Consider the following 12028-nt stretch of genomic DNA (forward strand, 5'->3'; position numbering starts at 1 on the left):
TATCTACAGTAAATTGATCTCTAACCAGTACAATTGGTACAATTTAAAAACAGGTAACCTAATGTTACATGGTCGAAAAAATAGTCCATCCCAAGATTGTCCATAGCTGCCGATAGGAAATCAGGAATCGTCTTCTGTAAACTCTCCCGGCTAATGATTCTAACTTAACATAGGGATATGTTGCAGTTTCCTTTCTATGTGTGTATATCCTTCTCTTTAGAGTGTCTGCATTTTATCACATTCTTCATTTGCCCATTTGGCTGCGAACTGTTAACGATGTACAGAGTGCTTAAAATGTCTGTTAGCATTCCCAGGTGTGGAAAACTGTTATGCGTTGTGAATATATAAGTTCGCGGAAACTAAACTCCAACGAAGAACCAAACACATGACGGACGTTTGTCTTGGGACAATGATGATGAGTTCTGGGTGGTAAGTGGCTCGAACGGTTCCAGCGTGTATTATGTACAGTGGAAGGATGCGAAACCCGGCGTGCTTTAGTCGTCCCATGTTGGGTAGGTTGCAGACTCGTTGTAAAACATACCGAAGCCATCCTTTTTAGCCTCGGTCGTTGGGCGAGCCGATGTTGCGGAGTTCGTCGATGGTGGCGGTTGGAAAATGTTCGTTGACTGTGGCGGTGGATCGTAGATCGTTCGATCGCCCCAAGCATCGTTGGAGTTCCAGTTGTATGAATTGGTGTTGTTATGCTGCTGGTTCGTTGCAGACCACTGGCACTCGCCTTCGTCATTCGTGGCCATGCGGTTCTCGTAGCCATGCCGATCCCAGACAGGTTCGGCATGCTGGCGTTTGCTTGGCTTTTTGGTGGTAATGGGAGGAACGTCCAGTTTTATACTCCCATCTGCCGTGCCATTATGATCGACGGTTAGCTCAAACTCTTCACTCGGGTTCTCCAACGAGCTGTGTGTAATGCCGTAGTAGAAGTACATGATCAAACCGAGCGTCATCCAGACGGTAAACCGTACCAGGGTGAGAATACTGAGCTTGAATATTAGATACATGTTCACCGTAATTGCGATCGTGGGAATGAATGGAAGTCCCGGCGTGAGGAATGACAGCGCATATCTGCGGAACGGATTAAAAAAATGTTGCATCATTAGAATAATACTCAGACAAAAAATTGCTATAAAAACATACCGATTCTGAGGTTGTCGTGAAATGACGAGCAAAATCCAAATGATGGTCAACACCAGTGCGGTGTACGCTAGCGAAAAGAACGTCCCCGTCAGTCCAATGGCCATGAAGAGATCGAGTAAAAATATGCACACGTACATCAGTCCTACTAGCTTCGTTACGTACATGCCTGCAAAACGAAGTATGAAAGTTTGCTGTGTGTTGGGTCTAAGGTAACGCGTGCACACCTTACCTGTTTCGTGAGTTGCCGGTCCGGGTCTAATCCAAGGGAAAAATCCCGGACAAAGGTAGGAATACTGCTGAATTATACGCCCCAGGTAATCGCATCCCCATATCGAGCAAGTGTCGTCGACTCCTTGTGATGTTCCATGGACTGCCCCTAGAGAAAGATGCAACATTAGGTCACCTGCCAACAAAACTCCACTATCGTGGCGCTTTTCTAATTACCATAAAATTTGCTCTCCGTGCGATCTGACACCAGGAACTGATCGTCCCGACCCATGTATTCTTCCGGGCTGTCATCACCATAGCTGTCATCGGAGTCGGGCGATCCGCGCATTATTTTCTTTACCATTACATTCGCATTGACACGCTGCTGAGTAGTAGGATCCGGTGTACTCGGTGGCTGTGGTGTGCGAAGCTGCGCCGGTAGTAGATCAACCAGCGACGTACTGTGCGGTTGGTAGCGCAGGATCAAGACGCAAGTCGATACGAGCGTGTACGCAAGCAGCGTTCCGATGGACATCATCTCAACCAGAACTTCGAGCTGCACGGTAAGAGCAACGAGAGAAGCCGCTATGCCACTGCCGATCGTGGCAATTCCTGGTACACCGGTTCTTGCCCACAGCTGCGAAAGCTGTCGGAATACTAAGCCGTCTTGTGCCATGGCGTAGATAACGCGCGGCATTGGGAACATGGACCCGAACATGGCCACGCTGAGTCCGGCCGTGGCACCGATGGCAACCAACGCACGACACTTGGGCGCTCCAACGTAGGTCCACATTTGCACCAGCGCCGATCCAGTGTCGATGTGATCGTAAGGAACTAAACGATCGTTCAACGAAAAGACAATACCCATGAGTATGATAAGCTCCCAGCTGCGTCCCTCAGACAAGATGGATCTTACCAACTAATGTAAGGATGAAGCTGCTGGTAACGTACACTATCAGGACGATCACTAGCGAGCCAACGATTGCTTTTGGAATGCTTTTCTGCGGATTGTGAGCCTCCTCGCCGGTGGTTGCTATAATGTCGAACCCGATGAAGGCGTAGAAGCAGGTGGCCGCTCCGGTAAATACCTGAATGGGTCGAAGAAATAAGGTGAGTGGAAAAACTCCGGGAAAATAACAATTTGCTACTGATACGTTCGCGTCGATTCCCGCTGGCAGGAAAAACAAAACAGAAACAATTTCAACAAAGCCAAGATATCGTACTTGGCCACTACTTCGTAACGGATTGTTGGCAAACAAGCAAATGCGATGACATGCACCCTGTGCAGGACCAGCACAACAAAAAGGGAGGGAAACAAGTAACGCAACAACATGTGAACCTACCCCACTCCAGCCAAAGGGCAGAAAACCTTCGTGCTCGGTCCAGGTGTTGGTGTCGACGTAAAACAAGCCTGCAGTTAGTATAAATACCCACGATGCAAGATTCACCGTGTTGAGAACGTTGTTGAAGAGCACCGACTTGCTAGCACCGAGTGCCAGTATGCACGTCATTACGAGCGTAATGCCGAATGCGATGAAATCCGGTGGCCGCCCTACGTGTCCGTGCGAATGAGTGGTAGCATGATTGGCAATAGGGTTGATCGAAAACAATTTTGGAAAATGGGGGAAAAAAAAAACATGTGTTGACGTTTCATATTGTAACATTGCAGCAACCGAGAACGCCAGGCCCGGCGTTACGTTTGTCGGTGTAAGTAAGATTAACGAGATAGAAAAACGGATGAAACAAGTTGAAAATATCAAAACTGATGAAAAATGTTGTACTGCAGTAGTAGAAGTTGTAGTAGAAATAGTAGAAAGTAATAACAAAAATGAAATTTGAAGAGAACGAAAACGCAACTAAACTCTAGGCAAAAGTAACCGGAAGCAGTAAAAGAGTTGAAAAACGGAAAGGGAAGAAAACAGAGTGTGTTCGTTTGGCGCGCTTAACACAGCACTACGTACCGAATATGGTCCCCACTGAGGCTGCTATGCTTCTACCTATGAAGCCGCCCGATAGCGAATCGAAGCTTGCACTAAGGGCGCAGGCACACGCGCTCGTACCTACGATGTATGTGTTGACGGTGGGCCGGGGGAAAAAAAATGGAAGAAAACAGATCGTGCGAATTAATTTCGTTCGCTAAATTGCTCCGCAATTTGGCGGTGCAGTGCCCGGGGGATGCTGATATGGTACCGGGGCGCTACCGGAGAAGAATTTTAATTGAGATTGCACTACGTTCGCCACAGGTGGATGGGATCTATAAAAATCTGTCCACTCTCACCGGGGGACATGCCACCATGCCATGTGTGGGACCCGTCAGATTTCGTCGGACGAAAATTAGCTTAAAAGCTGTGTCATGCCGTGCCGTTTGTTGACGTGGGTGAGCCGAAATTGTGCATGAGAACCGAGCAGTCACACAGCGCACACCCGTAGCAATTAGTCACCGCTCATGAGGTAGCATCTGTAGCAATGCACATTATACTTAGTCACGTTTCAGGCGCCAGCGAGCAAAAAACGGGGCTGCCCTTCACAGTTCAGCTAGTTTTGCCAACCGCCGGCAATGAACCGGCACAGGCACGCAGCTACTAAAGGAGCTACCCAGTTCTGACAGTGATGGAGACACGGAGCGTGCCGTACCGGAACTGCCGATTGCCAGGCGGTTGCTCGCAGTGCACCGTTTCACAGTTATGGTCACTTGACGCGGGCTGTTGAGCAAACAAGTTGGGTCGAGATAAGAGGTCCTGCGGTTTCAGGTCTACGTCAGGACGCGCTGTACGATGCATGCAAGTGTTGCACTAACTTCGTGTGAATTACAGTAACCCCCGTCTTGGATGCTTCCGCTACGGTCCAACTGTTGCAATAACCTATTGTGCAAAGACTGGTCACACAGCCTCCTCCCGCTCCTTCCATCGAAGGTCCCCCGGAATGGGTATCCCTTACGGGCTGCTTTTATCGCACCGTCCCACCATGAGGGAAATTGGCAAAGTAAATATTTTATCATCTCTCTTGCTTGTGCCCGGCCGTACGTCTCCGTACTCGGTGAACGTCTAGCCTAGTTGGAGTGATCTTTTGTTCGATGGAGTCTTCCGACTGATGGCAGCGGATATAAAACCGGTCAACGAACGAGCAGTAAGGCCCAGACGGTTACGGACACCAGACGCAAAACAAAAAACCTCCAGTCCTAAAGTCAGTTGACAAGAGGCTTTCGTACAATGCTGAGCTGATTATGAAATGAAGTGCATTATAAAATATTCACACCTTGTCGCCGGGGTATTTTTGAACCGGTGCTCGGCACCCCGTACCATACACGGTGCGAATTTCTAGACGACAATTTGGCGGAGCATCTTCTCGATGAGATGCCTCATCTTGATTAGAAGATGATGAATTGGATGGCGCTGTAGAGGTGAACGGGGAGCGCACTTACCAATTAAATATTCTAATATCATATTCCATCCTATAACAAACGCTACGAACTCTCCCACGGAAACATAAGAATACATGTACGCGGATCCGGACGTGTGTGGCACTCGTACACCGAACTCAGCATAGCAGGCGCCTAGGGTAGGGAAGCGAGAACAGAACCATTAGTCACGATGCCCGAACCGCCGTTCGTGTGTGTGTGTGTGTGTGGTGATACTCACCTGAAAATATACTAGCTACGGCTGCTATGAAAAAACTAAGCACTACACCCGGTCCGGCGATGTTTCGCGCGACCATACCGGCCACCAGGTACATGCCGGTGCCACAACAGGAGCCCACGCCGAGCGAGGTCAGATCGAGTGTGGTGAGACATTTCTGTGCGGGTTTGTGCAGAGCAGTTAGTTTGGTGGCTGATTCGCGCAACTTTGTACTGCACCGTCGGACACTTACGGTTAGCTTGGGCTTTGTACTGTTCGGGTCCTCCTCCTGCAGCTTGCGCAGATCCTTCGTGCGAATCAGTTTGGAGAAGAGGGCCAGCCCGGTACCACCACCGGGCATCGGAATGGAAAACTTCATGCTGCTGGTGGCGGTGGCTTCAGGCTTTCCACTGGTGGAGTACGCTCTCGAAGCGCTGTGCAGACGTCAAACCGATAGATCTGTGGACGATAAGCCGTAAGCAGGACGTGTATTTAAACGCAGAAAAACGAACATTTAGTGCTATTGATTGATGGTCGCGCTCCGCACAGTACAAATGATGCTGTACAGCTAATTAAACTAGGATCAGAATCAGTTCGCCAGTTACGAACTGTCAAACGCGAGAAGCAGGTTCAGATGGGGCGACGTTCGATGGGTTGGAAAAACGAGCGCAATAAGGCCAAGTGCAAACGAATGATTGCTTGCAAGTGGCAGCTTGCTTGGACTGTGAGTGGAGTTCTTGCCATTTTCTTGTACAAACCACCCACTTCCCACTACGGTGCAAAGATATACCACGCATCGCGGGTGTATGGAGCGATGGCGATGTAGATTGAACGCCGGTTGGTGAGATGGTGACACACAATGGCTATCTCGGTTCTTGGCGGTTGTACTCCGTGTTGGGCTGATGTCAGACGCATGATAACCATTTACCATGCCATTATCATACCCACGTCGAAATAGCAGCAAAACCGCCGAGTGTGTGCGGATCGATGCGCAGAGGGCACTGTTAATGCCGGTGCACGGCAGCTCCGACCGGGTCGCGGAAATCGCAATACGCGAATGAGCCACAAATTGCCTTCTCACAATGTCACTTCATTGTTCTACATGCGCCATCTGGCATCGTTGTGCAAAGAGCGCGTAATATGGTTAGCATATTACAGCACTGCCATCAAGCGGGCTTGACTTGGAAGAAACAGCGGGAGCGCCATCCCAGCGCCCTCGTTGATGGCAAGACTTGTTGAGCAATTTTTAGCAGCAATCGATTTAATTAAGCTCAACACGTGGCCCGGTGGTGCCACGGCAAAAGCACGCGAGACGTGCTCGGGGATAAAGAAATAACAACCGAAAAGCATAATTCGCTCATCGCCCAACGGAAACCGAACGTAAAGCAATAATGGCATTATGGTGACTTGCATTGTACGAATTATCATTAAAATTCCATTTCGCGCGTGTTGTAGTATTAGCGTTACCAGGCTACCAATTCAACCGTCGCGAACGGTTCACAATCGGTCGGTGGTTACAGAAAACGAAAATTAAATGCTTGATCAAATGAAATTGTGCTAATTTCAGCCAGGACCCTTTTGTCGTTCTTCCACCCAACCCAAGATCCGTGGGCCCGGGAAAATCCGAGTTTACTTTTTAATAGCTTCTTTTTTCAATTAAAACACGAACTTTTCCCGTCACGCGATGGATGGCGTTCCCACTCACTTTGCTCGGGGCAGCTTTGATACACTGCACGGGCACAATGCAAACGTCTATTGGACAATCTTCCCGGGCCGGAAGTTGCTTGAGACAGAATAACTAATTTGTTTGTTCTACCTCACACGGAACCTCCTGCACGGAATCAAGAGTTTTTGGACGCTTCCGTTTCGACGTGTTTTATTCCACGATTGCGACTTGCGTTTGTGTGTAATGTATTGAAGAACGGTCCTTAAGCTCCACCTTCAACACTGAGTTGGTTTTGTAGCAGTTGGGGATGAGATTTTGTTCCTAGTATTGCTAATCTAATCCATATCCATCGTAAGTGTATTGACCAAATTGTGCTATTTCCGGGACCAGCTAAACACTTCCAAAGGGCACACCAAAGGGCTTACACTTCCCGACGGACATGCAAATCCTAACCGCTACGACTGTACGTCGCCAATCTGCATCGTCCACTGGAAAGCCTTTTTTCCGTCACCGAACATCCGCCGTGATGGGATGGATGCGTTGGGGACATTGCAATAATATTTGTCCGATGTGGCTATCCCATCCCATCTCACAATGCATCCCTGTACAGACGTGGTCATTTTTCTGCATTGTGGGTATTTTGACGGGTTTCGTAATACTTTTGGACACTGGACCATCTAATTAAAAGTGGCATTAAACCCACGCTCGGTTCGCTGTGGCACTTGCATGTGATGCGATTCCTTAACGTATAACGGGCGCCCATGTTCACTATGTGCTGCGACCGACAGTTGGCCACGTTGGTTGTTTCAAACTTTGGTACCACTGCTGCCTTGGAAGACGTCCCCTACTCCACCAGCCAACCATTCCCGCAGAAAGTTTCGAAAGAAACACAAAACTGACAACCCACGCCTATAACTTGTGGAATGTGTTTATGTGCCATTTTTCCATCTTTTGCTTTCCCTTTATTGATTTTTCTTCGTCCTTGGGAGTTGGAGTTTGATCCCTTGCAGGACTTGTGTGTGTGTGTGTGAGTGTTATCAATTTGGAAGTATTCTCTGTTAGAAAAATTCATTTGACTGCTGGTTGATGCTATTAAACTATCATTCCGTGTCGCTATTTCCTGGCAGAAACTTTCGATTTTCCTATGCAGGTAGAGTTCCGCAGACATGCATTGATTGCAACCACGTACTGAACCCCTGGTTGGTCGAATACTGCATGTGGATGTGGTTTAGTTTTCCTTTACAGCAGCAACTCCACAAGCAATGCTGGCTTTCGCTTCGCTATTTCTTAACAGCTGCATCTTCTCCTTCGTTTAACGAAGTTGCAAGAAGGCTTGGAGCTTTGGAGTCTTCTTTGTACCATAAATGACTATTACTAGATTGCTTCCCATGCCCACTTAGGCCATAGTTTGCCATGTTTACCTTCACGTTTTGTGGTTTACCGCCCGACTTCCAACGGGCCGTGGCTCTCACGGGAACAAATCGAGGCATCGCACCACAAATGGCCGATTATCCCCACTGACCAGTGGCAGGGCAGGGGGCAGATGGAGCGGCGTCTCTCGAATGCGATAAAATGCATTCTTAAATAAAATTACCACCGGCCCACGCTCACGGTCGCGTGAGCACGGCTACAGAGATGAGATAAGAGAATTTTATGGCAATTTAAAATGTAATTTCAATTTAGCTGGCCACAATTTTAACTCGCTCGAACAGCCCGAAACGGATGGAACGATGCAAGGAGTCACAACGTTGCCGGTGGTGTACACCTGTGAGGTCCTTTATTGATCCAGCTTTAATTTTAAATACTCAGTAAGACGTCGACCCGATCCTCTGCTCGGTCCGGGACGTTAGTAACGACGGTTACTACCTACGCTGGTCGAAAACAAGTGACGTGTAATTTCCAACATATTTCACCATGATTGAATGGTGCAATTACTTGGCGCTGATGCAAAAAAACGCCCTGAGGTATTAATTATGACCGTCATACACACCTTGCCACCACGGGTTGCATGTCTTTGCATGTGTTTGGGTGAGAAAGAATTATGTACAAATGTATGCCACAAGGCTCTGCTCGTCGCCCACTGCACTTGGGGACGTTATTTTTCACGGAACTTTGAGCGCCGGGGGCGAAGCGATGCATCCTTTTGTTTGTTTGTTGTTGTTGCGCCAAGTTGCGCTCCATTACCAATCGGAGTGCAGTATCGAGCGGCGAAACTTTCGTACCCACGTGTTGCCATTTGGAGATACCAAGACATTATGCTTTCGTCCTTCTCCCTGGAACCAACATTTCACGTTTGCTGTGTGCAGTTTTTGGATTGCATTCGTACCGTGAATAACAAATAGATTGCGATGCTTCATTTGCATCTTCGATCTGTCCGGTAAACGCGGTTCCATTGTTTTACGAAATGTAAAAATCCCTCATTTCGTGTAGTACAGCTCTGGCCGACTGTTGTGCCACCGTTCTCCTAAAGGGCATATATTGGCACTGTGCACCTGGCACTACGGAGAAGGGAAAAGTCAAAAGCAGTAGAGAAAACTCGATCGCACAGGATGAAGTTCGGTATAATAAAACAAAAATCACCATAACCAAATCCAACGCCAGCCTCCAACGGTTCCGTCCCTTCCGGACGGGAAGGATTTCCATTTGTAATAACAGGAAGATAGAGGGTGAAAAATAAGATTTTCTCTCTCTCTCTCTCTCTATCCGTACCATCTATTCTACCTGCGGAAAGGTGTTTGTGTGCACGTCCCCATGTCCTGCACATCCCTATTTCCGACGTTCCATCGCCCACGTGCGCGAACTGACCATCCGAGCTGGTTCTCCCCCGAACCTCAACGAAACAAACAAAGGCTAACTTTTGCTATTTGCCCATAAAAAAATAAACGCTCTCGGGAGGATTTCTTTACGACCAAAGTCCCGGTACCGGTGTGCCGTACGCGATTCAGCTAGATATACCGCCGGGTGGAGCAGTGCAGTCACCGTGGCGAACGATGCCTGGTAGGAAATGGCCAGAGCGGGCGGAACCAACCGACTGAAAATGGCAACTGTAATGAGAGGAATGAAGCGTTAGTTTGTGCCACACTGGCAGCGGAGTTGGAGCGGAGTTTTATCAACCGCCCCGTGGTTGAGCGGTGTTTCAGTTGCTGCATCGAACCTCCCGCCCAGTCGCACGATGTCACGTGGGATCACAGACTATCAGTTGGATAGCAACTTTTGGATTGGTGACCCCATTCAATCGACGTTCCAATTGGATTTTTAATTCCCCAGATGGTGGAGATGAAGGTGAACATTTAAATGCACACCAACAGGTTCAGGGTTCGTTACAAAACACCAAACAGAAAAGGGTGTCAGATGGTCATGTAGCAGTACGCTTGATTAAAATGAATCTGGTAGTAAATTAATTTCCATGCTGTGGCCCAACACACTGTGGATGTGTCCTGGTTAATAAAATATTATTAATCTGCACTTACACAACGTTTATTGCCACGTAAATCAACCTATAGTACAGCGCTTTCCCGTCGTTCGACACCGTGCGTATGGTGCAAAGCGCTGCAAGTAATCGAAGAGTGTGTTCCAGTTCCTCCCCTTTGCAGCAACTACGCAACGACGGCCAAACGGAAATGTCATTATTGCGCTCGAATCTAATGACTTCGTGTTTGCTCGACTGCAAGTAAGCGTCTGTTTACATTTCCATTCCCGGACGCTGTCCTTTTTCCCTTTGCGAGCCGATGTTTGTTCGATCCGTTGCAGACTCGGCGATGCGATTGGGGGGTGGGCGTTGGGTCCCATTGGCACGGGAGAGCACATGGAAACTTGTTGCGAGGAAAGGCAAAAAGCATTTAGCATATCGTTTGTAACCAGTAAGCGCAAGGACATGTCCTGTCGTGAAGCTACTGCTTGATTCAGGACGAAGCAAACAAAAAAAAAAGGAATGACTCCTGCCAGTCGTGGGGTTTTGAATTGAATGCTTTGAAATGTCCCCGTTCTGCTGTGTTCATCGAGCAAATGGAATAATGTTGCTATAGGATCGTCCCGTGCTCCAGGGGACAGTCCAACAGCCGCTGCACGGTTATAAAAGAAGATTGATTGCTAATTACCTCAATGAGTCTCGCCGTACAGTGTGCGCGCTCAAAGCTTACCGCGGGGAAGGAAAGAAAAAAACATCCCCATCGAGGTACATAAAGCTGTTCCAAAGTAGAATAGTAAAAGGGTTTCCCTCGAAAGTCCCCTCTTTTTTAATGCATCAACGTGTTTCGTCCTTTCTGCTTTTCGCTACCACATTAGCACAGGTACTCCGACGAACACGAATCACCACCGCTTGAAGGTAATAGAATCCTTTTGTAAGACGCTTTAATGCCCTGGCTGTTACTGTTTGCGCAATCATAACCATTTTAAGCCAGTCACAAAACACGGCCGACGGTAAACAACTGACCATCCTCCCCTTTGCTATCACGATGGTGACGATGATGCTGATAATGATTATGATAACAGCTACCGGCACCGGCATCTTTGCGAGTCTTTGAGGAATTTGATTTTGCCCTGGGATGCCCTCGGTAACTTTTCGCCACGGGCGAGACGGGGTTGGGAGATTCATGATGGTCATGATGTACCATTGCGAAACGACACGTGCTAATACATTTTTAATAAGCGCAAAGAAACAGAGGGCTGATCTTTTGTGGTGAGCATCACTGGGGCGACGCCGATCTTCACGCGATAGCACCCGTTCAAAATCCCATCCGATACGCAGGGTGCACTTTCCAGCTCTACGGGTAAATAAAGTCAAAGAAAGCCAGAAATAGTAGGCGTTGAGACCTCTTGTGTTTGTTGTGCCAATAAAGAAAAAGTGAACATCACAAATGTGATACTTAAGACACTCGAGATCTTCATTATAGATAAAACGACACTGCAATACTGGCGGTCCTTGCCACACTGGCACCTTACATTCGCTTTCGGTTTGATGCCAATTAATATGTAATGATGCTGTCACGCTCGATTACAAACAAACGAGAGCCATTTACTTCCTTGAACGAAAAAAAAAGCATTTAAAGCTATTTAACTTTCAGACGAAAAGGTAATGTATTGTATGCTGCTTGAAAGCTGCAGCACCGAACCAATTATTTACTGAACGCGTGTGTTGATTAGCGAAGCGGTTGTTTTTTACCGTCAGCCCGGGTAAGCTTTTCCCGATAGCCTAATTGCTCGTAATGAGCAGGAAGACATACTATCGCTATTATTGCTTTCCAATTTTCGAAACCTGCCAAGCCGAAAGGTTAGTCGGAGGTTTCCCCCCCCCCCCCCCCTGCCCTCCCTCCATCTCCTCCAACTCCAACATCCATTGTGGCGTTCGTCGGAAATGAGTGTTTACAGTTCAATTTCCGCCCTCAATGAT

General features: G+C 48.0%; 1 protein-coding gene across 1 annotated transcript; it reads right to left on the reverse strand.

Annotated features, from left to right (window-relative positions):
• Positions 1 to 494: 494 nt before the first annotated feature.
• On the reverse strand, positions 495 to 5352 carry LOC128717838 (probable cationic amino acid transporter). Its single transcript, XM_053811510.1, has 10 exons — positions 5227 to 5352; positions 4998 to 5151; positions 4781 to 4912; positions 3321 to 3419; positions 2703 to 2911; positions 2276 to 2447; positions 1597 to 2193; positions 1382 to 1528; positions 1153 to 1318; positions 495 to 1080 (listed from the first exon to the last, which is right to left on the reverse strand). The coding sequence occupies exons 1-10, from the start codon at positions 5350 to 5352 to the stop codon at positions 495 to 497; spliced, it is 2388 nt and encodes a 795-aa protein (XP_053667485.1).
• Positions 5353 to 12028: the final 6676 nt, after the last annotated feature.

Source organism: Anopheles marshallii, chromosome 2 (genome assembly GCF_943734725.1).
Source record: "Anopheles marshallii chromosome 2, idAnoMarsDA_429_01, whole genome shotgun sequence".
Taxonomy (NCBI): Eukaryota; Metazoa; Arthropoda; class Insecta; order Diptera; family Culicidae; genus Anopheles; species Anopheles marshallii.

What these genes read in the sequence shown, in the direction of transcription:
- LOC128717838 (XM_053811510.1), bottom strand. Translation starts at nt 5,352, where the DNA reads ATGAAGTTTTCCATTCCGATGCCCGGTGGTGGTACCGGGCTGGCCCTC. An exon ending in CTCAGTGGGGACCATATTCG is followed by an intron (nt 2,912 to 3,320) that starts GTACGTAGTGCT and finishes ACGGACACGTAG; the next exon opens with GGCGGCCACCGGATTTCATC. An exon ending in CACGGAGAGCAAATTTTATG is followed by an intron (nt 1,529 to 1,596) that starts GTAATTAGAAAA and finishes ATCTTTCTCTAG; the next exon opens with GGGCAGTCCATGGAACATCA.